The sequence below is a fragment of the Macaca fascicularis genome, chromosome 6 (assembly GCF_037993035.2).
Source record: "Macaca fascicularis isolate 582-1 chromosome 6, T2T-MFA8v1.1".
In the NCBI taxonomy this organism is placed as follows: domain Eukaryota; kingdom Metazoa; phylum Chordata; class Mammalia; order Primates; family Cercopithecidae; genus Macaca; species Macaca fascicularis.
Window position 1 is genome coordinate 75300306 of NC_088380.1, and position 26314 is coordinate 75326619.

Here is a 26314-nt window from a genome sequence, read left to right on the forward strand (position 1 = left end):
AAAAAAAAAAATGGTTGGGCACTGTGGCTCATGCCTGTGATCCCAGCACTTTAGGAGGCCAAGGCGGGCAAATCACTTGAGGCTAGAGTTCAAGTGCTGAACTCTTCTCTCCCCTCTCTCCTCTCCCATCTCCCCTCTCCCCTGGCCAACATGGTGAAACCCCATCTCTACTAAAAATACAAATATTAGCTGAGCGTGGTGGTGCGTGCCTGTAGTCCTAGCTACTTGGGAGGCTGAGGCAGGAAATTGCTTGAACCCGGGAGGCAGAGGATGCAGTGAGCTGAGATCACACCACTGTGCTGCAGCCTGGGCAACAGAGTGAGACTCCATCTCAAAAGAAAAAAAAGGGAATGGATATCTTTGATATGTTTTGATATGTTATGTGGGAAAGCAATATGCACAATAAGTGCAGTATGAGACTTTGAAAATGTTTAAGACCACTAAACTGTACATGGAGTTGTTTGAAAATACATAGAAGGCCGGGCGCGGTGGCTCAAGCCTGTAATCCCAGCACTTTGGGAGGCCGAGATGGGCAGATCACGAGGTCAGGAGATCGAGACCATCCTGGCTAACACGGTGAAACCCCGTCTCTACTAAAAAATACAAAAAACTAGCTGGGCGTGGTGGCGGGCGCCTGTAGTCCCAGCTACACGGGAGGCTGAGGCAGGAGAATGGCGTGAACCCGGGAGACGGAGCTTGCAGTGAGCTGAGATCTGGCCACTGCACTCCAGCCCGGGCGACAGAGCAAGACTCCGTCTCAAAAAAAAAAAAAAAAAAAAAGAAAATACATAGAAAAACTTATGAAAATATATAAACCAAACTGTAGATACTTCTGGATCTGGATTTGTCAGGGGGTGAAGTAGTGACAGATTTTCACATTTATTTTGTTCATTGCTGTCTTGTTTAAATTTTTGGAAACAAGTATATATTACTTTTGCAGTTGAAAAGAAAGTGAGGAGATTAGGAGGGAGGAAGTAAACAAGGGAGAAGAGGGGAAAAAGAGGCAGGAAGAGGAGAAAGTTAGACAAGCAGACGAGATGGTTATAGGGACGAATGAAGCTAGAATTTTGAAATCATTTGATAGTCACTCTGGCTCCTTGACGAATCAAAACAGCCCCCCAGGCAGTCCTTGTCCGAGCTCACAGTGCGCCATTTATGCGTATGTAACAGTGAACAGCAGCCCTGGCTGGAGCACAAGCCACTGCTCGTAGGCACCTGTCTCAGCTCGGACCTCAGCTCAGGCTTCACTTAGCCTCAGGGTCACTGTGTTTAGTGTCGCTGGGTTATACACTGGACAAGTGCCAGTGGCACCATTCACACATTATCACATTATCATGTGACTAGCACCTACTAGAGCCACACATCCTGTCTGGAGGGTCCTTCATGTGCCTTCTCTAACATAGGACGGAGGGTAAGGTAATAAGCACAGGGAGGGGAGACAGCAGTCCAGCAACCACTCCTAGAGCAGGAAGGAGCTCAGGCTGTCATACAAGGGCAGGGGGTAGTGCAGAGGCTTAGGAGATAGAGCCAGGCTTGAATCTGCGGCTACCTGACTACCAGACCCTAGACAAGGGACTGACCTTGTCTGAATCTCATATGTAAAATGCAGTGTCAACCTAAAAAAAAAAAATTAGAGAAAGATATCCCCAAATATGTCAAATTTATTCAGGAATAAGAAAAGAGGGTTATGATTTGGAATGCACTATGGTAAACCCCAGGCACGTGCAGTGAGGGTAAAGGGAAGTTTTCTTGGCAAAAGGGAGAGGTTCACATAAGCTCCTTAGAAACAGAGTTCATAGCAGTGCATGGTAGCTCATATGGGTAATCACAGCTATGTGGGAGGCTGAGGCGGGAGGGTTGTTGGAGGCCAGGAGTTTGAGAACAGCCTGGGCAATATGACAAGGCTCCAGTTTCTTGAGAGAGAGAGAGAGAAGAGAGGGGAGAGGGGAGAGGGGAGAGGCGAGAGGGGCAAAGAGAATTCCTTGGTTCTGAAGGCTCAAAGCCAGAGTTGTTGTGTGTTCATTGGTGGAGATGCCATTCCTGGGCAGGTGTTCTTTTGAGAGCATCTCATCTCATCTTATCTTATCTGAATTGCTGCAGTCCTAAAGAATGTGCAGTAATAAACCTTGTCATAGAAATATGTGCATACATGCAAGCAATGCAAAGCAGGAGATGTGTGACAGGCGTGAAGGGATTTTTATGGGATTCTTAGAAAGTCTTTGGAACCGGCCGGGCGCGGTGGCTCAAGCCTGTAATCCCAGCACTTTGGGAGGCTGAGACGGGCGAATCACGAGGTCAGGAGATCGAGACCATCCTGGTTAACACGGTGAAACCTCGTCTCTACTAAAAATACAAAAAACTAGCCGGGCGAGGTGGCGGGCGCCTGTAGTCCCAGCTACTTGGGAGACTGAGGCAGGAGAATGGCGTAAACCTGGGAGGCGGAGCTTGCAAGTGAGCTGAGATCTGGCCACTGTACTCCAACCTGGGCGGCAGAGCGAGACTCCGTCTCAAAAAAAAAAAAAAAAAAAAAAAAAAGAAAAAAAAGAAAGTCTTTGGAACCGTTCCTATCTTGGACATGTAAACCTGAACCCCATTCCTTCGCGCCTTCCAAGCCCTATTTTGTATGGGTCTGACAAAAGTGATTTCATCTTGGTATCTGCAACTTCCACAGCAGATAATAATATACAGCTTGTCTGGTGGCTGTAAGGATGAGAAAAAAAGTATATGGATCAAATGCTTTGTAAAAATTACCATGTATAATGTGAGGATGACTGATGACCAACTGTTTTGCCTTTCATTTGTTTGTCATCATAAGCATATGGTCAGTCAATAAAATTTAAGAGCTGGAATTAGAGCAAGAATCCCCAAGTTTCTTGCTGGTTACTCTGTTTTTAGCTTTTTGGGCTTTAATTTGTTGCTTCTTTTATAAACTCTCAACAAAATGAGTATACCCTAACACTTTTTAAAATGTGGCACTCCATAAATGTAAGCTGATTTTATGGTAAGTTTTTAAGGTACTGAGTTCCTCCTCAATCCATATAAATCATGAGAACAGGGAAACACCCCGTGCATTGTGTACCATATGGATTATGTGCAGACTTAGGGCAATCTTTGGAAAGATTTTTACACCTGAAAACTGGGGACCCTGGCTGCCTATCACATAGAATCGTGACCCTGGGGAAATATACAGATCATCTGATGGCATCCATGTTCTCCTGTGATTTATTTAAGAGAATGATGGCAAGGTTGGTCACACCCCACTGGTGGAAGAGCGGGGACTAATGCTCCAGCCTTTGGGTTCACAACCCATTCTTTGCTACAGCACCATAGAAAGAAAACTGAAATTCGAATTAGAGGGATTTTTTTTTTTTTTTTTTTTTTGAGACAGAGTCTCGCTCTGTCGCCCAGGCTAGAGTGTAGTGGTGCAATCATGACTCACTGCAAACTCTGCTTCCCAGGTTCAAGTGATCCTCCTGCCTCAGCCTCTCAAGTAGCTGGGATTACAGGTGGCTGCCACCATGCCTGGCTAATTTTTGTATTTTTAGTAGAGATGGGCTTTCACCATGTTGACCAGGCTGGTCTCGAACTCCTGGCCTCAAGCAATCCACCTGCCTCAGCCTCCAAAAGTGCTGGGATTATAGGCATGATCCCCCATGCCCAGCTGAATTGGAGGAATTTTTAAAAGTTAATTTTAAAACTGCTTCTCTTTTATGGGAAATGAATGTGTTTTTAAAATGGTATTCAATATGCTCTTTTTTTAAAAAATCAAAACTTATAAATTAACATCCATTACTTTTTCTTTTCTTTTTTTTTTTTTTTTTTGATTCAGAGTCTTGCTCTGTTGCCCAGGCTAGCATGCAGGGGCGTGATTTTGGCTCACTGTAACCTGCACCTCCCAGGTTCAAGCGATTCTCCTGCCTCAGCCTCCTGAGTAGCTGGGATTACAGGCACCTGCCACCACAGCCAGCTAATCTTTGTACTTTTAGTAGAGACAGGGTTTCATCATCTTGGCCAGGCTGATCTCGAACTCCTGATCTCGTGATCCACCTGCCTCAGCCTCCCGAAGTGCTGGGATTCCAGGTGTGAGCCATCATGCCTGGTGCCTAATATACATTACTTTCTAATGCATGGTAATTTTTTGTTCGGTAGATAAATATATTATTGTTATTTTAAAAAGATTTTTTGTGTTTATTTTTGAGACTGGGTCTCAGTCTGTTGCCCAGGCTGGAGTGCAGCAGCCTGATCGTGGCTCAGTGCAGCCTCTACCTCCCCAGGCTCAGGTGATCCTCCCCGCTCAGCCTCCCGAGTATCTGGTACAACAGAGGTGTGGCACCATGCCCAGCTAATTTTTGTATTTTTTGTAGAGATGGGGTTTCGCCATGTTGCCCAGGCTAGTGTTGAACTCCTGGATTTGAGCCACTGCATCTGGCCTATTATTTTAAATGTAGTTCTCTTTACTGCCAGTAGCTTTCATATAACCCCAGGTACTAGATTTAGTCACCACTGCTTAATTCCAAAAATCAAAAGCTCCATCCTATATTTACTGTAAATCAGTCTCTTTGTACTGTATATTTTATTTCAAGAAAAAAGTTAATCTGAAGATTTAATTTTAAATAACTACATATGTTGTCACTAATAGAAATAAAAAATAATTATATGAGAATAATGGTAATTCTCCTAAGTAAGTTTTGTGGTAAATTTTTGGGCAATTTTATTGAAGTATAATAAAATTCAACAATTCAGTACGTTTTTATAAATGTTCATCGTGATATAGGACAGCTCTATCACAGTATTGGGGTAAATTTTAATTATATTCATTAATTACAGATGTGAATTTCTTCAAAGTAAGAAATCCTCAGAGGAAATTGCCCAGTATATTCAAAGCTACAAGGGATTTGTTGACATAACGGTAATGTAGAACAGCAATTTTTTTCTCAAGTCTTTGGATTACCTACAAATGTCTGACTCAGAAGGGCGTAGGCATTCTTTTTATGTCATGGGTTTGATTTCTTTCTTCCTTTCTCCTTTCATTCCCCTGGCTCCCATCTTCAAAGTGAAAAAATATCACATTCACTTGCTGACCTAGAGCCTTTTTCTTTTTCCAGAGCTGGCTTCTGATGGGCTCTGCTTGCCTTCCTGATAGTCTTCCCCTCTATGAATGAATCCACTTGTCCCAGCTTCCCTCTGCTGCCCCATCTGCACGCTTGCTATGATCTCCTGACCTATGCGCTGTCACCCACAGTGGGCCGCAGAGCTGGCTCTTCCCCACTGGCTAACTATCCTGTATCAGTACCAATTTCCTAGTGGAGAGTGATGGGAAATGGAATCCAAACTGGCTTAAATAAAAATGAGAATGTATTGATTAACATGACTCAGAAGACCAGAACTCTAGAGAGAACATGGCCAGACAGTGGGGGAAGAGAGGTGTTTCCCCAAAAAGAAATTGGATGCAGCTTTCCCAGAAGAGTCAGTTGCTCAATATATAATACCCTGATGAATTTAGATACCATTCTATGTCTCTTACTTCCTCATTCGTCAAAGTACATCTGTGATATCTAAATGCAAGTCTGTTTTCAAGGTCAGTTTCTGGAAACAGTGACCCTGAGAAGGCTTCCTACTGAGTAGGCATAAACATTCACAGCTTGCATGCATGCGTGTGTGTGTGTGTGTGTGTGTGTGTGTGTTTGCTTGCTTGCACTGCATAAAAACAATTGCAACATCAACAGAAATCAAAATTAAAGGGATAATTCTCCTACGACCCTGCCGTTCCAGCCAATGAAACTCTTCATTCTGGGGAAAAGTTCCTTCAGTTCTTGTTCACAGATAGGTATATACTTCATAAGTCGAACAATCAGGCCAGGCGCAGTAGCTCACGCCTGTAATCCCAGCACTTTGGGAGGCCGAGTTGGGCAGATCTCTTGAGATCAGGTGTTCGAGACCAACCTCAAGACTTCCAACATGGGCCGGGCGCGATGGCTCACACCTGTAATCCCAGCACTTTGGGAGGCCAAGATGGACAGATCACGAGGTCAGGAGATCGAGACCATCCTGGCTAACATGGTGAAACCCCATCTCTACTAAAAATACAAAAAATTAGCCGGGCGTGGTGGCAGGTGCCTGTAGTCCCAGCCACTCGGGAGGCTGAGGCAGGGGAATGGTGTGAATCCGGGAGGCGGAGCTTGCAGTGAGCCAAGGTCACGCCACTGCAGTCCAGCCTGGGCGACAGAGCAAGACTCTGTCTCCAAAAAAAAAAAAAAAAAAACTTCAACATGGTGTCTGTCTCTACTAAAAATACACACACACAAAAATTAGCTGGGTGTGGTGGCACATGCCTGTACTACTCGGGAGGTTGAGGCAGGGGAATCACCTGAACCCAGGAGGTGGAGGTTGCAGTGAGACGAGAATGTGCCACTGCACTTCAGCCTGGGCAACAGAGTGCGACTCTGCCTAAAAAAAAAAAAAAAAAAAAAAAGACAACAACTTGAATTTTAATTTCCCTCAGGCAGAACATTTTGTGAATTCCTGGGTCCAGAGAGAATTACCTATGGCATCAGGTAAAACCTCAAACATTTTCCAAAGGCTTTGCTTGTTTAGTTCTTCTTTTGATTTTTTTGTCCCTATCTCTTTTTGTCTTTTTTCCCCCATTTGTTCTGAAGCACACTCTAGACATCATTCCATCTGTAACTGTGAAGGGACAACTTGAACACTGATACTTGCAATATCAAAGCCTACTGGTCTCTTTAATTTGTGCCACAGCAATAGAGACATAGGAAAAAAAAAAAAGACTAAAGCCTGCTGGTCTCACTCTGTGCTTTTTATTCAAGCTTATTGCAATGACAGCATCTTTGCTTACGAAGAACTACGGCTGGACTCTTTTAAGGACTGGCCCTGGGAGTCAGCTGTGGGAGCTGCAGCACTGGCCAAAGCAGGTCTTTTCTACACAGGTGAGTCAGTAGGTTGTGACCACTTGCTTGCTTAACCTTTAATTCCCACATACACTTGATGCTCCTGGGCTTGCATTTAGCTACACTCAGCAATCTTCACTAGCTTCAGCATTTCTTTTTCTTTTCTTTTCTTTTTGCCTTGGAGACAGAGTCTCGCTCTGTTGCTGGAGTGCAGTGGCACAATCTCGGCTCACTGCAACCTCTGCCTCCCAGGTTCAAGTGATTCTCCTGCCTCAGCCTCTGGAGTAGCTGGAACCACAGTCGTGTGCCACCATACCCAGCTACTTTTTTGTATTTTTAGTAGAGACGGGGTTTCACTGTACTAGTCAGAATGGTCTCGATCTCCTGATCTCGTGATCCGCCCACCTTGGCCTCCCAATGCTGGGATTACGGGCGTGAGCCACCGCGCCAGGCCTCGCTTCAGCATTTCTTATAGATTCTTTTTCTTTTCTTTCTATTTTTAGAAACATGGTCACCCAGGCTGGAGGGCAGTGGTGAGATCATGGCTCACTGCAGCCTCAACCTCCTGGGCTCAAGCAATCCTCCTGCCTTGGCCTCCCAAAATGCTGGGATTACATGTGTGAGCCACTGCACCTGACACAGATCCCTTTTCTTTCCTGCATCATAAATCCTCTCCCAGTTTTCTATTCCTCCCTTAGGTGGTAAACCTTCACATTTGAAACCTTAAGGTCTGGACTAACAATGAATACAAGTATTCTATTTGTGATCATCATCGTGTCTTTTCTTTCTACACGTTACTCTCCTCACCTCTTGTCCCCTGACAAGGTGCTCCTAGAAACTGTCACAGGACACTTCTGCTTATATTTCTTTAATCAGAACTTAATTGGATGGGCCAGGTATGGTGGCTCACACCTGTAATCCCAGCACTTTGGGAGGCCGAGGTGGGTGGATCACCTGAGGTCAGGAGTTCGAGACCAGCCTGGCCAATATGGTGAAACTCCGTCTCTACTAAAAATACAAAGAATTAGCCAGACATGGTGGTGGGCGCCTGTAATCCCAGCTACTTGGGAGGCTGAGGCAGGAGAATCATTTGAACCTGGGAGATGGAGGTTGCAGTGAGTTGAGATCATGCCATTGCACTCCAGCCTGGGCAACAAGAGTGAAACTCCGTCTCAAAAAAAAAAAAAAAAAAAAAGAATTTAGTCAGATGGAGATGACCATACCTAGCTATAAGAGGAGCTGGGAAACCTAATCTTTTTCCTGGGTGGCAATATGCCCAGCTGAAAATTGGAATTTCTATTAGTATGGAAGGATTTGAGATAGTAAGAACATGGATAGCAATCTTTGCCACATTCTGCCTGCAGGAGAAACTCAGGGAATTCATTTTCATGATTCCTAAACATGCAGCGTCTTCCACCAGATTGTGACATTTTCTCTTTAGCTGCTGGTCATTAGGAAGCACCTCTGCAGTCCACAAATGATGGGCTGGTTCCTCTCAGCTAAATCTCTACCTGAGATACACGATGATCAGGGAAACGTTCCTGGGTACTTTGCTGGTCTTGCTCAGACCAAACATATGCATAAGTTACAGTGGAGGTTAATGCAGATCTTTAACTGAGAGATCAAGTAACTGTCACAAATATCACAGAGCAATACAGAGAAAGAGAATATAGTTGTCACTCTACCTAGCAGACATATTCCATTGAGGAAAAAAAAATCTGACTGCCTCACCATCTTAAGCCTTTGGAAAGAGTGTTTGCCATTTCTCCCTACTCTACTGTGTCTGCCTCTTGTCAGCCTTCCGCAAGACCCCTCTGACCAGTGTCCTCGCCCTCTTCCTTTCCAATCCTCCACCTCTCCACACAAATCCTAATCATCTCTCACCCTTTTCAGATCTTGCAAGCTTTAGGATCTCATACTTCTGGGAGGCTTTCCTCTGCCCCAGCTTTCCCAGAGTGGAAGGAAGATGAGAAATGCTCTTTTTCTAGTTTGATCCTTTTGCAGAGCTAAATACCAGTTTCTTTCCAAAGACATATAATTTCACAAAGAGACTTAATCCTATTTCTGGTGTAATAAACCTGGCAATAATGTGGTAAGATGCAATTAATTCATCATGCATTCACTTACATAAGGGCTGCTAGATTTGCTGATTTTTTTTTCTTGAGCTCTAAATATATTCTTTCCGATTCATTCATTAAACGAATACTGACTGAGTGCCACGTGAGTGCCAAGCACTCTTCTAGGTTCATGTCATTCATTAGTGAGCAAAAACCTCTACCCTCATGGAGCTTATTTTTATTCTTATTTTTTGAGACGGAGTTTCACTCTTGTCACCCAGGCTGGAGTGCAGTGGCGCTATCTTAGTTCACTGCAACCTCTGTCTCCTGGGTTCAAGCGATTCTCCTGCCTCAGCCCTCCTGAGTAGCTAGGATTACAGGCATGTGCCACCACGCCCAGCTAATTTTTGTATTTTTAGTAGAGACAGGGTTTCACCATGTTGGCCAGACTGGTCTCAGACTCCTGACCTCAGGTGATCCGCTGGCCTTGGCCTCCCAAAGTGCTGGGATTACAGGCATGAGCCACTGCGCCAGCCCCCTCATGGAGCTTCAATGCCAGATTCTGGTTGCCAATCTGTTGGTTGATCAAAGGAGAATGGAGCAGAGGGATGGTGCGCATCAAAGTGCATGGTGCGTAGGAGCATTCAATGACTACTTGCTGGTTACCCCGTTGGTGGACAGAGTCTTATATAGAAAATTGCCTCACTGGTAACCAGCTTCTGACTGTCACAAAACCCAGCTGGAGACTGACTAGGCTTTCACTATTACAGGTCTGGTGGTTATTGGACATTAACATGTGGGCATGTTAATGGACAGATGCCCACGCCAGTGGCACTGATCAAGTTTCCTTACTTTTAGGTATAAAGGACATCGTGCAGTGCTTTTCCTGTGGCGGGTGTTTAGAGAAGTGGCAGGAAGGTGATGACCCATTAGACAATCACACCAGATGTTTTCCCAAGTGAGTGGAATGAATGTTAACCATCTGCGACTTTGGATGCACTTCAACAGTTTGGTTCCCCCCCCCCCCATTTCCTGCCTTATTTTATCTTTAGATTGAGTCTTTATCTACTCCTCTGATTCAGGCTATGAAGGATGAGTCTTCATGTCTTTCATCCCTTTGCTCCATGACCCCCTTCCTGTACTAGCCTTCGCCTCTTTATTGTTATGGCATAGTTTTGGTTAGATTCATATTTTCACATTACGTGTTTACATTATCATGACTATGTAAATGCTATGCAGAGCTGAAGCTTGTGGTAAATTTTTATTTATTTTCCTTTCCTGTACCTCCTTTATTTTCTTTAGGAAGTAGTAACTGGCCTGTTAGTATGTTTGCTTATTTTTTTTTTCCTGAGGTAAAATTCACACAGTAACCATTTTATTTATTTATTTATTTATTTATTTATTTATTTATTTATTATTTTTCGTGACAGGGTCTCTCTCTTGCCCACGTTGGAGTGCAGTGGTGCAGTCATGGCTCACTGCAGCCTTGACCTCTCTGGCTCAAGCAGTCTTCCTCGCTCAGCCTCCCAGGTAGCTGGGAATACAGGCACGAGTCTCCACACCCAGCTAATTTTTTTTTTTTTTTTTTTTTTTTTTTTTTAGAGACAGGGTCTCCCTGTGTTGCCCAGGCTGGTCTCAAACTTCCCGGCTCAAGCAATCTTCCCATCCTGGCTTCCCAAGGTGCTGGGATTATAGGCGTGAGCCACCATGCACCGCAATTAAACTATTTTAGAGTGTACAATTCTGTGGCATTTATCATAGTACATTCACAATGTTGTGCAACCACCCCTTCTATCTAGTTCCAAAAAGCTTTCATGGCCCCCAGAGAAAACTCTGTATCCATTAAGCAAGCCCTCCTTATCTCTCTACCCCACTCCATGCCCAGCCCCTGGGATACACCAACCGAATTGGTGTCTATGGATTTATTTGTTCTGACTATTTCCTCTATATGGAAGCATACGGTTTGACCTTTTGCATTTGGATCTTTCACTTGGCATATTGTTTTGAGGTTTATCCATGTTGTAGCTTGTATAAATACTTCCTTCCTTTTTTTTTTTTTGAGATGGAGCCTCGCTCTGTCACCCAGGCTGGAGTGCAGTGGCCGGATCTCGGCTCACTGCAAGCTCCGCCTTCCGGGTTTACGCCATTCTCCTGCCTCAGCCTCCCGAGTAGCTGGGACGACAGGCGCCCGCCACCTCGCCCAGTTACTTTTTTTTTGTATTTTTTAGTGGAGACGGGGTTTCACCGTGTTAGCCAGGATGGTCTCGATCTCCTGACCTCGTGATCCGCCCGTCTTGGCCTCCCAAAGTGCTGGGATTACAGGCTTACCGCGCCCAGCCAGTACTTCCTTCCTTTTGTGACCAAGTAATATTCCATACGGATACACTACATTTTATTTATCCATTCATCTATTTGCAGATATTTGGGTTGTTTCTACCTTTTGGCTACCATGAGTAATACCGATAGGAACATTTGGGTACAGGTATCTGTTGGAGCATGTAACTATATTCAATTCTTTGGGGCATACACCTAACAATGAAATTTCTAGCTATATAGTAATTCTATGTTTTAACTTTTTTTTTTTTTTTCAGACAGAGCCTCACTCTGTCACCCAGGCTGGAGTACAGTGCTGCGATCTCAGCTCACTGCAACCTCCGACTCCTGGGTTCAAGCGATTTTCCTGCCTCATCCTCCTGAGTAGCTGGGATTACAGGTGCCTGCCACCACGCCCGGCTAATTTTTTGTATTTTTATTAGAGATGGGGTTTCACCATGTCGGCCAGGCTGGTCTCAAACTCCAGACCTCAAGTGATCCACCCGCCTTGGCCTCTCAAAGTGCTGGAATTACAAGCGTGAGTCACCACACCTGGTCTGTTTTAACTTTTTGAGGAACTGCTAAACTGTTTTCCACAGTGTTGCACCATTTTAAATTCCCACCAACAATGTATGAGGGTTCCAATTTCTCATCAACTTTTCTGTTTTTAAAAAAATTATAGCCATCTGCTTAATTTTTATGTACATTGCTTATTTTTGTTTCTTGAGAGAATATTCACATATTAATCATTTCATTTATTTAAGTAAATAAAGACGAACACCAGCTCATCTTTAAATTATCCCAAATGTTTAAATCTCCTCTTAAGTCATCCAGACCTACCAGATATCTCATCATTTTCATTTCCTGAAAGAGTCATCATCATATTTGTCTTTTTTTTTTTTTCTTTGAGATGGAGTCTTGTTCTGTCACCCAGGCTGGAGTACAGTGGCATGATCTCGGCTCACTGCAACCTCTGCCTCCCAGGTTCAAGCAATTCTCCCTGCCTCAGCATCCCAAGTAGCTGGGACTACAGGCGTGCACCACTATGCCTGGCTAATTTTTGTATTTTTAATAGAGATGGGGTTTTGCCATGTTGGCCAGGCTAGTCTGGAACTCCTGACCTTAGGTGATCCACCTACCTCAACCTCCCAAAGTGCTGGAATTACAGGCGTGAGCCGCTGCGCTTGGCCCATTTTCATCTTGAAGCAGTCATCCATAATTTTCACCTTCTTGAATGAGTTTCCCTGGAAATCTTCTGGCCTGCTGGATTATGAACAACTTGTCCTATAATCATCCTGGGATCCAGGGATCTTTCTTCACAGGCATCCTGGAGATTATCTCCTCTGTTGTATCTCCCGGATCTAATGTCATCCTCTTCTTGGTTCACTCACTCATTTTGGTGGAACACTTCATCAGAGTTCACTGGAAAAGACTGCGTAAGAAATACACATTTTTAGTTGTACATAATGCATATATAGACATATAGATCTATCTGTATATGTGTTTTTCCTGTATTCTCACACTTACTTGATAGTTTAGCTAGGTGTAGAATTATAGGTTGGAAATCATTTTAATTGTAAATTGTAGAAGCATTGCTACATTTCCACTAGCTCCTAATGTGCTATTGAGAAGTTCCATGCCTTTCTGATTTTCAATCCTTTGATTGCAAACAACAACGTTTTTTTTTTTTTTTTTTTCCTGCGCTGGAAGTTTTTAGAAAAATATCTGCTCTAAAATTTTATGAAAAAATTTTTCTTTTCTGTGAATCTTTAAACTTAATTTTTTTTACCCATCAAACTCTTTAGAAATGTTTAATTGCAAGAAGAAATTTGTGTTTTCACTATGTAATTAGTAAGAGTTTTTTTTTCTTAGAAATGAATATGAACACATACAGATTTTAAAATGAATGCTTCCTGCTCATTTGTATAGTGGTAAAAACAAAAATAAAATAAAATTAATACTTCCATCTAATTTTATTACCTTGAAGGTGTTTTGACAGCAGCAGTTAACCTCATTTTTCTTTCTTATTTGGGCTTAGTATGTAATAAATTATTGTGAACAATGGAGACATTCTACTTAATTCTTGGAAGGATAAGCTAGGATGCAGTCTAGTTTTATTTAGAACTTACTCTGGAATCTATCAATTCCCTTTTATACTATCATTATTATCATTATTTTAGTGTTTTGTTGTTGTTGTTGTTTTTGAGATGGAGTCTCGCTCTGTCACCCAGGCTGGAGTGCAGTGGCGTGATCTTGGCTCACTGCAACCGCTGCCTCCCAGGTTCAAGCGATTCTTCTGCCTCAGCCTCCCAAGTAGCTGGGACTGCAGGTGCCTCCCACCACGCCTGGCTACTTTTTTGTCCTTTTTTTTTTTTTTTTTTTTTTTTTGAGACAGAGTCTCGCTGTCGCCCAGGCTGGAGTGCAGTGGCCGGATCTCAGCTCACTGCAAGCTCCGCCTCCCGGGTTTTTACGCCATTCTCCTGCCTCAGCCTCCCGAGTAGCTGGGACTACAGGCGCCCGCCACCTCGCCCGGCTAGTTTTTTGTGTTTTTAGTAGAGACGGGGTTTCACCATGTTAGCCAGGATGGTCTCGATCTCCTGACCTTGTGATCCGCCCGTCTCGGCCTCCCAAAGTGCTGGGATTACAGGCTTGAGCCACCGCGCCCGGCCTTTTTTGTACTTTTAGTAGAGACAGGGTTTCACCATGTTGGTCAGGCTGGTCTTGAACTCCTGACCTCAAGTGATCCTCCTGCCTCAGCCTCCCAAAGTGCTGGGATTACAGGTATGAGCCGCCACACCTGGCCTTTAGTGTTTTTATTTTTAAAGAGACTGGGTCTTGGCTCTGTCACCCAGGCTGGAGCAAGTGCAGTGGTGCAATCCTAGTTCACTGTGGCCTCAAATTCCTGGGCTCAAGTGATCCTCAGCCTCCCCAGTGGCTAGGACTACAAGCACGTGTCACCATGCCTGGCTAATTTTTTTAAATTATTTTTTTTTGTAGAGATGGAGTCTTGCTTTGTTGCCCAGGCTGGTCTCAAACTCCTGGCTCCAAATGATCCTTCTGCTTCAGCCTTCCAAAGTACTTGGATTACAGGCATGAGCCACTGCTCCCAGCCAACTCCTTTTTGGATTTTTACTCTTCCTTTGCCTCTTTTAAAAAAACTGCAAACCAGTATGTCTCCAAATGAGTGCCTAAAATTTTTATGTATGCTTTAAAGAATGGATAAAAAGCAACCTATGAACCTACTACTAAAGTCAAGAAATTTTACATTATCAATGCCTTAAAAGACCCCCGTGGCCAGGTGTGGTGGCTCACGCCTATAATCTCAGCACTTTGGGAGGCTGATGTGGGCAGACTGTCTGAGCTCAACAGTTCGAGACCAGCCTGGGCAACATGGTGAAACCCCATCTCTATTAAAAAATAGAAAAAATTAACTGGGCGTGCCTGTAGTCCCAGCTATTAGGGAGGCTGAGGCAGGAGAATGGCTTGAACCTGGGAGGCGGAAGTTGCAGTGAGCTGAGATGGCGCCATTGCACTCCCAGGCAACAGAGCAAGACTCCGTCTCAAAAAAAAAAAAAAGAAAGAAAAACAAAAAACAACTCTGCATGCCAACCACCCCCTAATTCTGATTATATCCTTGTCCCTCCAATCCAGAGGTAAACATGATGCTCAGTTTTCGGTTAATTATTCCCTTGCTTCTCTTTGTGGTTTTACCAACTGCATATATATCCTTAAACATATTTAGCTTTGTCTATTCTTTTTTTTTTTTTTTTTTTTTTTTTGAGATGGAGTCTCGCTCTGTCGCCCAAGCTGGAGTGCAGTGGCCGGATCTCAGCTCACTGCAAGCTCCGCCGCCCGAGTTTACACCATTCTCCTGCCTCAGCCTCCCGAGTAGCTGGGACTACAGGCGCCTGCCACCTCGCCCGGCTAGTTTTTTGTATTTTTTAGTAGAGACGGGGTTTCACCGTGTTAGCCAGGATGGTCTTGATCTCCTGACCTCGTGATCCGCCCGTCTCGGCCTCCCAAAGTGCTGGGATTACAGGCTTGAGCCACCGCGCCCGGCCCATAGCTTTGTCTATTCTTGAAGTTCAAATAAGAAGCATACTGCATGGTTCTTCTTGTAATTGGCTTGTTTTACTCCACGCTGTTTTTGAGTTTCATCCATATTTATATGTACTACACAGTTGTAGTTCCCTTGTTTTCATTGGTAAATAGTGTTTTTATGTTACGAATATATAATTTATTTTACTGTTGATTAACCTCATGTGTTGTTTTCAGAGTGTTGCAAATTCAAATAATGCCCTGTGAACATTCTTGTACATATTTCCCAGTGCTCATGTGTGTTTCTCTAGGATATATAACAAAGTAAAGAATTGCAGAGTCACAGAGTTTGCGGATGTTCAACTCCACTAGATAATGCAAAGTTTTTTCCAAAGTGGTTGCACTGATTTACATTCCCACTGGCCTAGATGCATTTCTATTGATTTGCTTCCTCACTAACTTGGTATTGCCCAAATTTTAATTTTTGTCAATGTAATTACTAATAATGTTAAACTTATTTTCTTCTTCTTCCTCCTCCTCCTCTTCTTCTTCTTCCTCCTCTTCATCTTCTTCCTCTTCATCTTCTCCTCCTCCTTTTCCTTCTTCTCCTCCTCCTCCTTCTTCTTCTCCTCCTCCTCTTCCTTTTCCTCCTCCTTCTCCTCTCCTCCTCCTTCTCCTCCTTCTCTTTCTCCTTCTCCTTCTTCTTCTTCTTCTCCTTCTTCTTCTTCTTCCTCCTCCTCCTCCTCCACCAGACAGAGTTTCACTCTGTCACCCAGGCTAGAATGCAATGGCACCATCTCGGCTCACTGCAACCTCCACCTCCCTGCAACCTCCGTCTCCCAGGTTCAAGCGATTCTCCTGCCTCAGCCTCCCTGGTAGCTGGGATTACAGGCATGTGCCACCACGCCCGGCTAATTTTGTATTTTTAGTAGGGACGGGGTTTCTCTGTGTTGGTCAGGCTGGTCTGGAACTCCCAACCTCAGATGATCCATCCGCCTTTGCCTCCCAAAGTGCTGGATTACAAGCTTGAGCCACCGCGCCCGGCCATTGAGCTTATTTTCATATTTTCCTGCAAAATAGTCTTGTTCTTTCTCTTCAAGAGTGTGTCTTAGCAATTTTTTTGCCCTTTGGTCTTTCATATTCCAGAGAATATATTAAATATCCCAAGCAGGCATGGTAGTTCACACCTATAATCCCAGAACTTTGGGAGGCTGAGGTAGGAGGAGTGCACAAGGCTAGGAGTTTGAGACTGGCCTTTGCAACACAGCTAGACTCCATTTCTATAAAAAACATTTTAAAATGGTGTGGTAGCATGCATCTGTAGTCCCAGCTACCTGGGAGGCAGAGGCAGGAGAATCGCTTGAGCTCAGGAGTACAGGTTGCAATGAGCTATGATTGTGCCACTGGACTCCAGCCTGGGTGACAGAGTAAAACTTTGTCTCTAAAAAACAGAAATATCCCTCTTTATCCCTGATAGTATTTTTTAGGCCTTTGTTAGTTTTTTTCATGTTACATCTTTTAGATCATTTTATTTTTAATCTATCTGTGACTACATTTAAAGTGAATTCTTGTTTTTTCCTTTTCCTTTTTGTGGGTAATGGGGTCTCACTATGTTGCCTAGGCAGATCTCAAACTCCTGTGCTCAAGCTGTCCTCCCACCTCTGCCATCCTAAGTGTTGAGATTACAGGCATGAGCCACTGCACCCAGCCTTAAAGTGACTTCTTATAGGCAACAACACAGGTGGGGTCTTTTATTTTATTTTTTATTTTTTTATGAGACAGATTCTCACTCTGTTGCCTGCGCTGGGTACAGTGGTGCAGTCTTGACTCACTGCAGCCTGGACCTCCCAGGCTCAAGCAATCCTCCCACCTCAGGCTTCTGAGTAGCTGGGACTATGGGCACTTGCCAGCATACTTGGCTAAGGTTGTTCATTTTTTTGTAGAGACAAGGTCTCACTATGTTGCCCAGTCTGATCGTGAACACCTAGCCACAAGCAATTCTCCTGCCTTGTCTTCCCAGAGTGCTGGGATTACACGTGTGAACCACCGAACCCAGCAGGTCTTGCTTTTTTTTTTGAGATGGAGGTGTGAGCCACCACATCCAGCCAGGTCTTGCTTTTTTAAGAGTCTGACAATAACTGCTTTCTAACTGGAATATTTAGAATGTTTAAATTTAATGCAATTATGAATATGGTTGGATTTAAACCATTTTACCATTTGCTTTCTATTTATTTCATCACTCCTTTGTTTTTCTTTTCCTGACTTTCTAGGGTTTAGGGTTTTTTTTTTTCTTTTTTCTACTCCCTCCTTGAGTATTTTTTTAGTAGTCCATCTTATTTATGTCAGCTTATTAGCTATTCATCCTTATTTTACCTTTTTACTACTTGCTGTAGAGTTTACCATATGCCTATTTAACATATCACAGTCATCTTCAAAAAATATTATAACAGCCGGGCACAGTGGCTTATGCCTGTAATCCTGGTAACCTGGGAGGCTGAGGCAGGCAGATCACTTGAGGTCAGGAGTTCCAGAGCAACCTGGGCAACATGGTGAAACCCCGTCTGTACTAAAAATACAAAAGTATTGGCTCAGTGTGGTGGCGCACACCTGTAATCCCAGCTACTCGGGAGACCGAGGCACGAGAATTGCTTGAACCCGGGAAGCAGAGGCTGCAGCAAGCTGAGATCGTGCCACTGCACTCCAGCCTGGGTAACACAGTGAGACTCTGTGTCAAAAAAATATATAACCTTGACATAAAATGTATGAACCATACAATAGTATATTTTCATTTCTCCCCTCTCATCCTCTGTGCTTTTGTCATACATTTCATTTCCATGTACTTTAATAAATATTACAATATAATGTTATATCTTTGCTTTAAACAATTTAAGTACATTTTTACAATGGAAAATGTCTTCCATTTTTACCCTGTTAGTTATCATTCCTGTACTATTCATTCCTTTGAGTAGAACCAAATTTCCATCTGCTATCATTTTCCTTTTAACTGATGTGCTTCCTTTCACTTCTTTTTTTTTTTTTTGAAATGGAGTCTTGTTCTGTCTCCCAGGCTGGAGTGCAGTGCCGCAATCTTGGCTCACTGCAACCTCTGCCTCCCAGGTTCAAGTGATTCTCCTGCCTTAGCCTCCTGAGTAGCTGAGATTACAGGTGCCCACCACCATGCCAGGCTAATTGTTGTATTTTTAGTAGAGATAGAGTTTCACCATGTTGGCCAGGCTGGTCTTGAACTCCTGACCTCATGATCTGCCTGCCTCAGCTTCCCAAAGTGCTGGGATTACAGGGGTGAGCCACCACGCCCGGTCCCTTTCACATTTTTTGTAGTGCAGTTGTGCTGGTAACTAACTTTATTTGGCATTTGTTTGTATGAGTAAGTTTATATTTTACCTTCCTTCATGGTTATTTTCCTTGATGGGCCTATTAAAATATATTTTTTCTTTTGTAAGCCACTTCACCCCTCCCCTGTGGGTCTGTTTTTATTTGCCTCTATGTGGCTGACTTTGGATAGAAACATTAAAAGTTCTACTTGTTGTTTTCCTGAAGCTATGCTTCTATTTCTGGACTCATCGCCAAGTCACTTGAAGGCAATACAAATGAAGTATCTGGGCCAGATGCAGTGGCTCACGCCTGTAATCCCAGCACTTTGGGAAACTGAGGTGGGAGGATACCTCGAGCCCAGGAGTTCCAGGCCACCCTAAGCAACATAGTTAGACCCTGTCTCTACAAAAAAAAAAGAATTAGCCTGGCATGGTGGCACGTGCCTGTAGTCCCAGTTACTTCGGAGGCTGAGGTGGGAGGATCACTTGAGCCTGGGAGTTGGAGGCTACATTGATCCTTGATCGTGCCACTAGCCTCAAACCTGGGCAACAGAGTGAGATCTTGTCTCAAAAAAAAAAAAAAAAAAGTATCTCTTTGCTTTATTCCTGCTCTCCTGTGATTCTGCAGCATGGAATGGGCCACTGACTTACTCACATGTATAGTTCTCATCTGTCCATTTTAATAACTGCAACTAGGGATCTTTTTAAACTTTCTCTCTTGTTCTTTAAGCACACATCAAACCTGAGTTTAGAGGGTATTTGCATCCTAGTTTCACGAGATTGGCAAATAGTTTTTAGAGAGTATGTTTGTGGCCATTCTTTTGTTTTGATACTGATGGAGAGTTTCTTTTTTAATTTTTTGTTTGTTTAAGACAGGGTCTTCCTCTGTCACCCAGGCTGGAGTGCAGTGATGCAGTCACGGCTCACTGTAGCCTCAGCCTCCTGGCCTCAAGCGATCTTCTTGCCTCAGCCCCCCACGTAGCTGGGACTATACATATATGCCACCCCGCTAGCTAATTTTTAGAGGAGATCTCTCTATGTTGCACAGGTTGGTCTGGTCTTGAACTTCTGGCCTCAAGCGATCCTCCTACTTCGGCTTCCCCAAGTGCTGGGATTACAGGCATGAGCCATTGCACCTGGCAATGGAGTAGTTTGTGGTTGGTTGGTTTTTTTCTGTTTGTTTGTTTGTTTGTTTTTGAGACAGAGTTTCGCTCCTGTTGCCCAGACTGGAGTGCAATAGCGCAATCTTGGCTTACTTCAACTTCTGCCTCCTGGGTTCAAGCAGTTCTCCTGCCTCAGCTTCCCAAGTTGCTGGGATTACAGGCATCCACTACGACGCCTGGCTAATTTTTGTATTTTTAGTAGAGATGAGATTTCACCATGTTGGTCAGGCTGGTCTCAAACTCCTGACTTCAAGTGATCCACCCACCTCAGCCTCCCAAAGTGCTGGGATTACAGGCATGAGCCACTATGCCCGGCCTTGTTTGTTTTTTTGTTTTGTTTTGTTTTGAGACAGAGTCTCACTCCATCACCCAGACTGGAGTGCAGTGGCACAATCTCGGCTCACTGTAACCTCCGCCTCCCGGGTTCAAGCCTGTAGTCCTAGCTACTTGGGAGGTTGGGGCACAAGAATCACTTGAACGGGTTAATTTTTGAATTTTCTTTTTAATAGAGACAGGGTTTTGCCATGTTGGCCAGGCTGGTCTCAAACTTGCGGCCTCAAGTGATCTGCCCGCCTTGGCCTCCCAAAGTGCTGGGATTACAGGCATGAACCACCTCACTCACAGAGTTTTTTTTTTTTTTTTTTTAATACATTTTTATTTGAAATTATTTAGATTTACAGAAAAAGTGCAAAGTAATACAAAGAGTCCTATATATTGCCATACCCAATTTACCCTAATGCTAACATCTTACACTAGCATGACATATTTGTCAAAATCATCAATGTACCAATTCATATAATGTACATTACTATTTACTAAAATCCAGATTTTATTTGGATTTCACCAGTTTTTCCACTAATGTGGTTTTTTTGTTCCAGAATTCATAGTTGTGTTTTTTTTTTTCTATTTTTGATTCTTTAAGTTCATTTTTGTTGGTTGCATGGAAAAGTGTTAAATATGCACTCATTCCACCAAATTCCCTTGATATCTTTACCATTACTTTATAAACCATTTATGTTTCTCTTGCAGAGTGCCACAACCTAAATGCCTTACCTGATGACACTGACAGAGAAATCACTGGAAATAATAGTTTTGTACTTAATTCTTGTCACTAACACTCTAATAGTGTTTTTAAAAACCTAAATACAAGGCCAGATGTGGTGGCTCACACCTATAATCCCAGCACTTTGGGATGCCTAAGGAGGAGGATTGCTCAAGGCCAGAAGTTGGAAACCAGAACAGCCTGGGCAACATAGTGAGACCCTCTCTCTGACAAAACAAAACAAAACAACAAAAAAATCTAACACAAATACTTAAATGCATACAACTATTTTTATAACTTTTAACTTTTACACGTAGTTGTCCATTTCTCCAAAATATGAAGTCCTCTGTGGAAGTGATTCCAGACCTTCAGAGCCCTGGTGAAGTCTGTGAATTACCGGTAATGATCACCACCATCTTGTCTGTTTTAGTAGCACATGATCATGTAATTGAAAACTGTTTTGAACAGGAATGTCTCATCATAAATAAGTTAATAAATTCTACAAAAATCTACTAAACACCTATTATGTTCTAGGTACAGATTGGGGAAATCACAATAAGCCAGTCAGGCACAATACCTAGCTTCGTGAAATGTATAGTCAGTCTCTTCTACTTTAAGGCCTAGACTCTCTTAGACTTTGTTGATTAGCATCTAGACTAAATGAATCATCTCTGGATCTTCATTTGGAGGGCAATAAGGCTGGATTTGCTACTTGGCCTTTTTAGGGGTTGAGAAGATGTTACTTTAACAAAAGCAAGTGCCCAAGAAAATCATAAACCCAGGTAATAGGCTGACCACTTTAAGCTGAGAAATCCTACATAGTTTTCTGGAATATAGGCCACTACTAATGTAATGCACACACATACCACCTTATTTTGAGGCTGTGTGTTAGGTATGTTATGTTTGTCATCCCCCCACCCCACACACACAAACCCACTTGCTATTCACTTGATTCATTTTTTATGTGAATTGAAAAATGGTACTAAAGAAAAAAGTTTAGGGATATAGAAATAGCTTTTTTTTTTTTTTTTTTGGAGATGGAGTCTCACTCTGTCGCCCAGGCTGGAGTGCAGTGGCTGGATCTCAGCTCACTGCAAGCTCCGCCTCCCGGGTTTACGCCATTCTCCTGCCTCAGCCTCCCGAGTAGCTGGGACTACAGGTGCCCGCCACCTCGCCCAGCTAGTTTTTTGTAATTTTTAGTAGAGACGGAGTTTCACTGTGTTAGCCAGGATGGTCTCGATCTCCTGACCTCATGATCCACCCATCTCGGCCTCCCAAAGTGCTGGGATTACAGGCTTGAGCTACCGCGCCCGGCCAGAAATAGCTTATTTTTTAAGGAAGAAACATAACCTTTCTAAATCCCAGATGTGTAATATTGAAAATGTGGTTAACCAAGGACAGAGGGTACACCTAATGACTTTTGAGGATCCTTCTTGCTCTAGACACTATGATTCTCATTACTTGAATAGTATTCATCTATGGATTGTATCATATATGAACTACTGAGGAACACACACTCTTGCAGATGTTTGCAGATTATTAATTGCTTTATATTTGGAGCACCCTTCCCTTCAGTCACCATAAATATTTGAGGGTGGGCTGTGTTTAGAAGATGTTTAGTCCCCAGTGATTATAACATGATGCACCACCCTCCTATATAAATTTTGATTTAAGAAAGGATTTTATTTTCCAAAGGAAACCACAAGTGAAAGCCATCTTGAAGATTCAATAGCAGTTGATCCTATAGTGCCAGGTAAGAACTTTGAAGTAGCATGTAGGATTATATGTATGTGTAAATATGTTTGTATACAGGGCAGTTGCAAAAAAAGAGTATTTATAATTGTTCAAAGAGCTTCCAAAGAGGAACAGCATTTGCAACAGTGTCGTGTATGAGCAAAAGTCAAGGTTCTTGTGGCTTCTCCAGAGTGCAGGCAGGACCAAACTGATAGTAGGCAACGTGTCTCAGGTACAAGCAAACCAGTCCTTAGAAGCACCAATCAGCAAGCTTCTTTCCTGAGATTTTTATTAATTTTATTTTATTTTATTTGAGACAGGGTCTTTGTCACCCAGGCTGGAATGCAATGGCAAGATCACGGCTCACCGCAGCCTCGACCTCCCAGGCTCAAGTGATCCTCCCATCTCAGCCTCCCCAGTAGCTGGGACCATAAGCATGTGCCACCACACCTGGCTAATTTTTGTATTTTTTGTAGAGACAGGGTTTTGCCATGTTGGCCAGGCTGGTCTTGAACTCCTAGGCTCAAGCAATTCACCTGCCTCGGCCTCCCAAAGTGCTGAGTCACTTTGCCTGGCCTCTTTCCTGAGATGTTTTAAATGGGAAACTATAGGATACCATGGTGCTTATGATAAGCACACATTATGTCTAGGTCCCTGTTTCAAGTGGGGCACTTTGGACACGTGCTTCCCACATTCTGATTTTGTGCCAAAACCTATGAGATGATCGCAATGTGGGAATCGTGGATGGCTATGGAAAGTCCTAACACATTTGTAGTAGACAGGCAGAATTATGGAGTGAAAAGGGCATGGTGTTGAGACTGAGGGAGATGTGACTATGTATCCCCATTGTTTCCCCTTTCTTTTCTCTACAGAAGTGGCACAGGGTGAAGCCCAGTGGTTTCAAGAGGCGAAGAATCTGAATGAGCAGCTGAGAGCAGCTTATACCAGCGCCAGTTTCCGCCACATGTCTTTGCTTGATATCTCTTCTGATCTGGGCACGGACCACTTGCTGGGCTGTGATTTGTCCATGGCTTCAAAACACATCAGCAAACCTGTGCAGGAGCCCCTGGTGCTGCCTGAGGTTTTTGCCAGCTTGAACTCTGTCATGTGTGTGGAGGGTGAAGCTGGAAGTGGAAAGACGGTTCTCCTGAAGAAAATAGCTTTTCTGTGGGCGTCTGGATGCTGTCCCCTGTTAAACAGGTTCCAGCTGGTTTTCTACCTCTCCCTTAGTTCCACCAGACCAGATCAGGGGCTGGTCAGTATCATCTGTGACCAACTCCTAGAGAAAGAAGTATCTGTTACTGAAATGTGCATGAGAAACATCCTCCAGCAGTTGAAGAATCAGGTCTTATTCCTTTTAGATGACTACAAAGAAATATGTTCAGTCCCTCAAGTCATAGGAAAACTGATTCAAAAAAACCACTTGTCACGGACCTGCCTATTGATTGCTGTTCGTACAGACAGGGCCAGGGACATCCGCCGATACCTAGAGACGATTCTAGAGATCAAAGCATTTCCCTTTTATAATACTATCTTTATATTACGGAAACTCTTTTCACATAATATGACTCGTCTGCAAAAGTTTATGATTTACTTTAGAAAGAACGAAAGTTTGCAGAAGATTCAGAAAACTCCTCTCTTTGTGGCGGCAGTCTGCGCTCATTGGTTTCAGTATCCTTTTGACCCATCCTTTTATGATGTGGCTGTTTTCAAATCCTATATGGAACGCCTTTTCTTAAGGAACAAAGTGGCAGCTGAACTTCTCAAAGCAACTGTATCCTCCTGTGGTGAGCTGGCCTTGAAAGGGTTTTTTTCATGTTGCTTTGAGTTTAATGATGATGATCTCACAGAAGCAGGGGTTGATGAAGATGAAGATCTAACCATGTGCTTGATGAGCAAATTTACAGCCCAGAGACTAAGACCATCCTACCAGTTTTTAAGTCCTGCCTTCCAAGAATTTCTTGCGGGGATGAGGCTGATAGAACTCCTGGATTCAGATAGGCAGGAACATCAAGATTTGGGACTGTATTATTTGACACAAATCAACTCACCCATGATGACTGTAAGCGCCTACAACAATTTTTTGAACTATGTCTCCAGCCTCCCTTCAACAAAAGCAGGGCCCAAAATTGTGTCTCATTTGCTCCATTTAGTGGATAAAAAAGAGTCATTGGAGAATATATCTGAAAATGATGACTACTTAAAGTACCAGCCAGAAATTTCACTGAAGATGCAGTTAATTAGGGGATTGTGGCAAATTTGTCCACAAGCTTACTTTTCAATGGTTTCAGAATATTTACTGGTTCTTGCCCTGCAAATTGCTTATCAAAGCAACACTGTTGCTGCGTGTTCTCCATTTGTTTTGCAATTCCTTCAAGGGAGAACACTGACTTTGAAAGTACTTAACTTACAGTACTTTTTCGACCACCCAGAAAGCTTGTCATTGCTGAGGAGCATCCACGTCTCGATAAATGGCAAGAAGACATCACCCAGATTCGATTTTTCAGTCCTGGAAGCATGTTTGGACAAATCACAGGCACCAACTATAGATCAGGACTATGCTTCTGCCTTTGAACCTATGAATGAATGGGAGCAAAATTTAGCTGAAAAAGAGGATAACGTAAAGAGCTATATGGCTATCCAGCGCACAGCACCACCAGACCTTAGTACTGGCTATTGGAAACTTTCTCCAAAGCAGTACAAGATTCCTTGTCTGGAAGTCCATGTGAATAATATTGATGCTGTAGACCAGGAGATGCTCGAGATTCTAATGACAGTTTTCTCAGCTTCACAGCGCATCGAACTCCATTTAAACCACAGCGGAGGCTTTATTGAAAGCATCCGCCCAGCTCTTGAGCTGTCTAAGGCCTCTGTCACCAAGTGCTCCATAAGCAAATTGGAACTCAGCGCAGCCGAAGAGGAAATGCTTCTCACCCTGCCTTCCCTGGAATCTCTTGAAATCTCAGGGACAATCCAGTCACAAGGTATACCTGTATATATTTTGGATGACTATTCTGATGTGTAATTTCTTTTTCTTACTTTAAGTGGTTGAAAACTTCTGACGCCATGAAAGCATGAATGCTCATTGACAGAATAGATATAAAATAAACCTTCACTAATGTTTTTTTGACAGTAGCATGAATTAGTGAAAAGTCCCTGAATAATTGAATGGTTTTCAAATAACTTAGATAAAATGAATAAAATATTTACATTAAATTATTGAAGGGGCCGGGTGCCGTGGCTCATGCCTATAATCCCAGCACTTTGGGAGGCCGAGGCGGGCGGATCACAAGTTAGGAGATCGAGACCACCCTGGATAACACAGTGAAACCCCGTCTCTACTAAAAATACAAAAACATTAGCCGGGCGTGGTGGTGGGCACCTGTAGTCCCAGCTACTCGGGAGGCTGAGGCAGGAGAATGGCGTGAACCCGGGAGGCGAAGCTTGCAGTGAGCCGAGATTGTGTCACTGCACTCCAGCTTGGGCGACAGAGTGAGACTGTCTCAAAAATAAATAAATTATTGAAGGCTCTTAATAAAGACATGAATTATTTGTTATTACTAAAAGAATTAGCTATATGTGAGATGATGCTTAGAAATTACCTTCACCCTAGCTGCCTAAAGGAAGAAAGACCTATAGTCCCTGGGACATAAATAAATTAATGGGAAATAAGATCTTCACCTATTTGTGTCTTAACTCCTCTAAGCACTATTTGATAGTTTTCAGTGTA

General features: G+C 43.3%; 1 protein-coding gene across 11 annotated transcripts in view; it reads left to right on the top strand.

Annotated features, from left to right (window-relative positions):
- NAIP (NLR family apoptosis inhibitory protein) overlaps positions 1-26314 on the top strand; it is a 58595-nt gene that overhangs the window by 15166 nt on the left and 17115 nt on the right. For 7 of the 11 annotated variants that reach the window (XM_005557105.5, XM_005557107.5, XM_045393839.3 and 4 more), the window contains 7 exons: positions 4828-4909; positions 6503-6554; positions 6825-6944; positions 9821-9920; positions 21168-21249; positions 22546-22603; positions 23457-25568. In XM_005557105.5, the coding sequence (XP_005557162.3) occupies positions 4828-4909; positions 6503-6554; positions 6825-6944; positions 9821-9920; positions 21168-21249; positions 22546-22603; positions 23457-25568 (2606 nt within the window). Of the gene's footprint in view, positions 1-4827; positions 4910-6502; positions 6555-6812; positions 6945-9820; positions 9921-12603; positions 12712-19580; positions 19694-21167; positions 21250-22545; positions 22604-23456; positions 25569-26314 lie in introns of those variants that run through there. The other 4 variants (XM_073993602.1, XM_073993601.1, XM_073993600.1 and 1 more) reach the window with 4 other exon arrangements.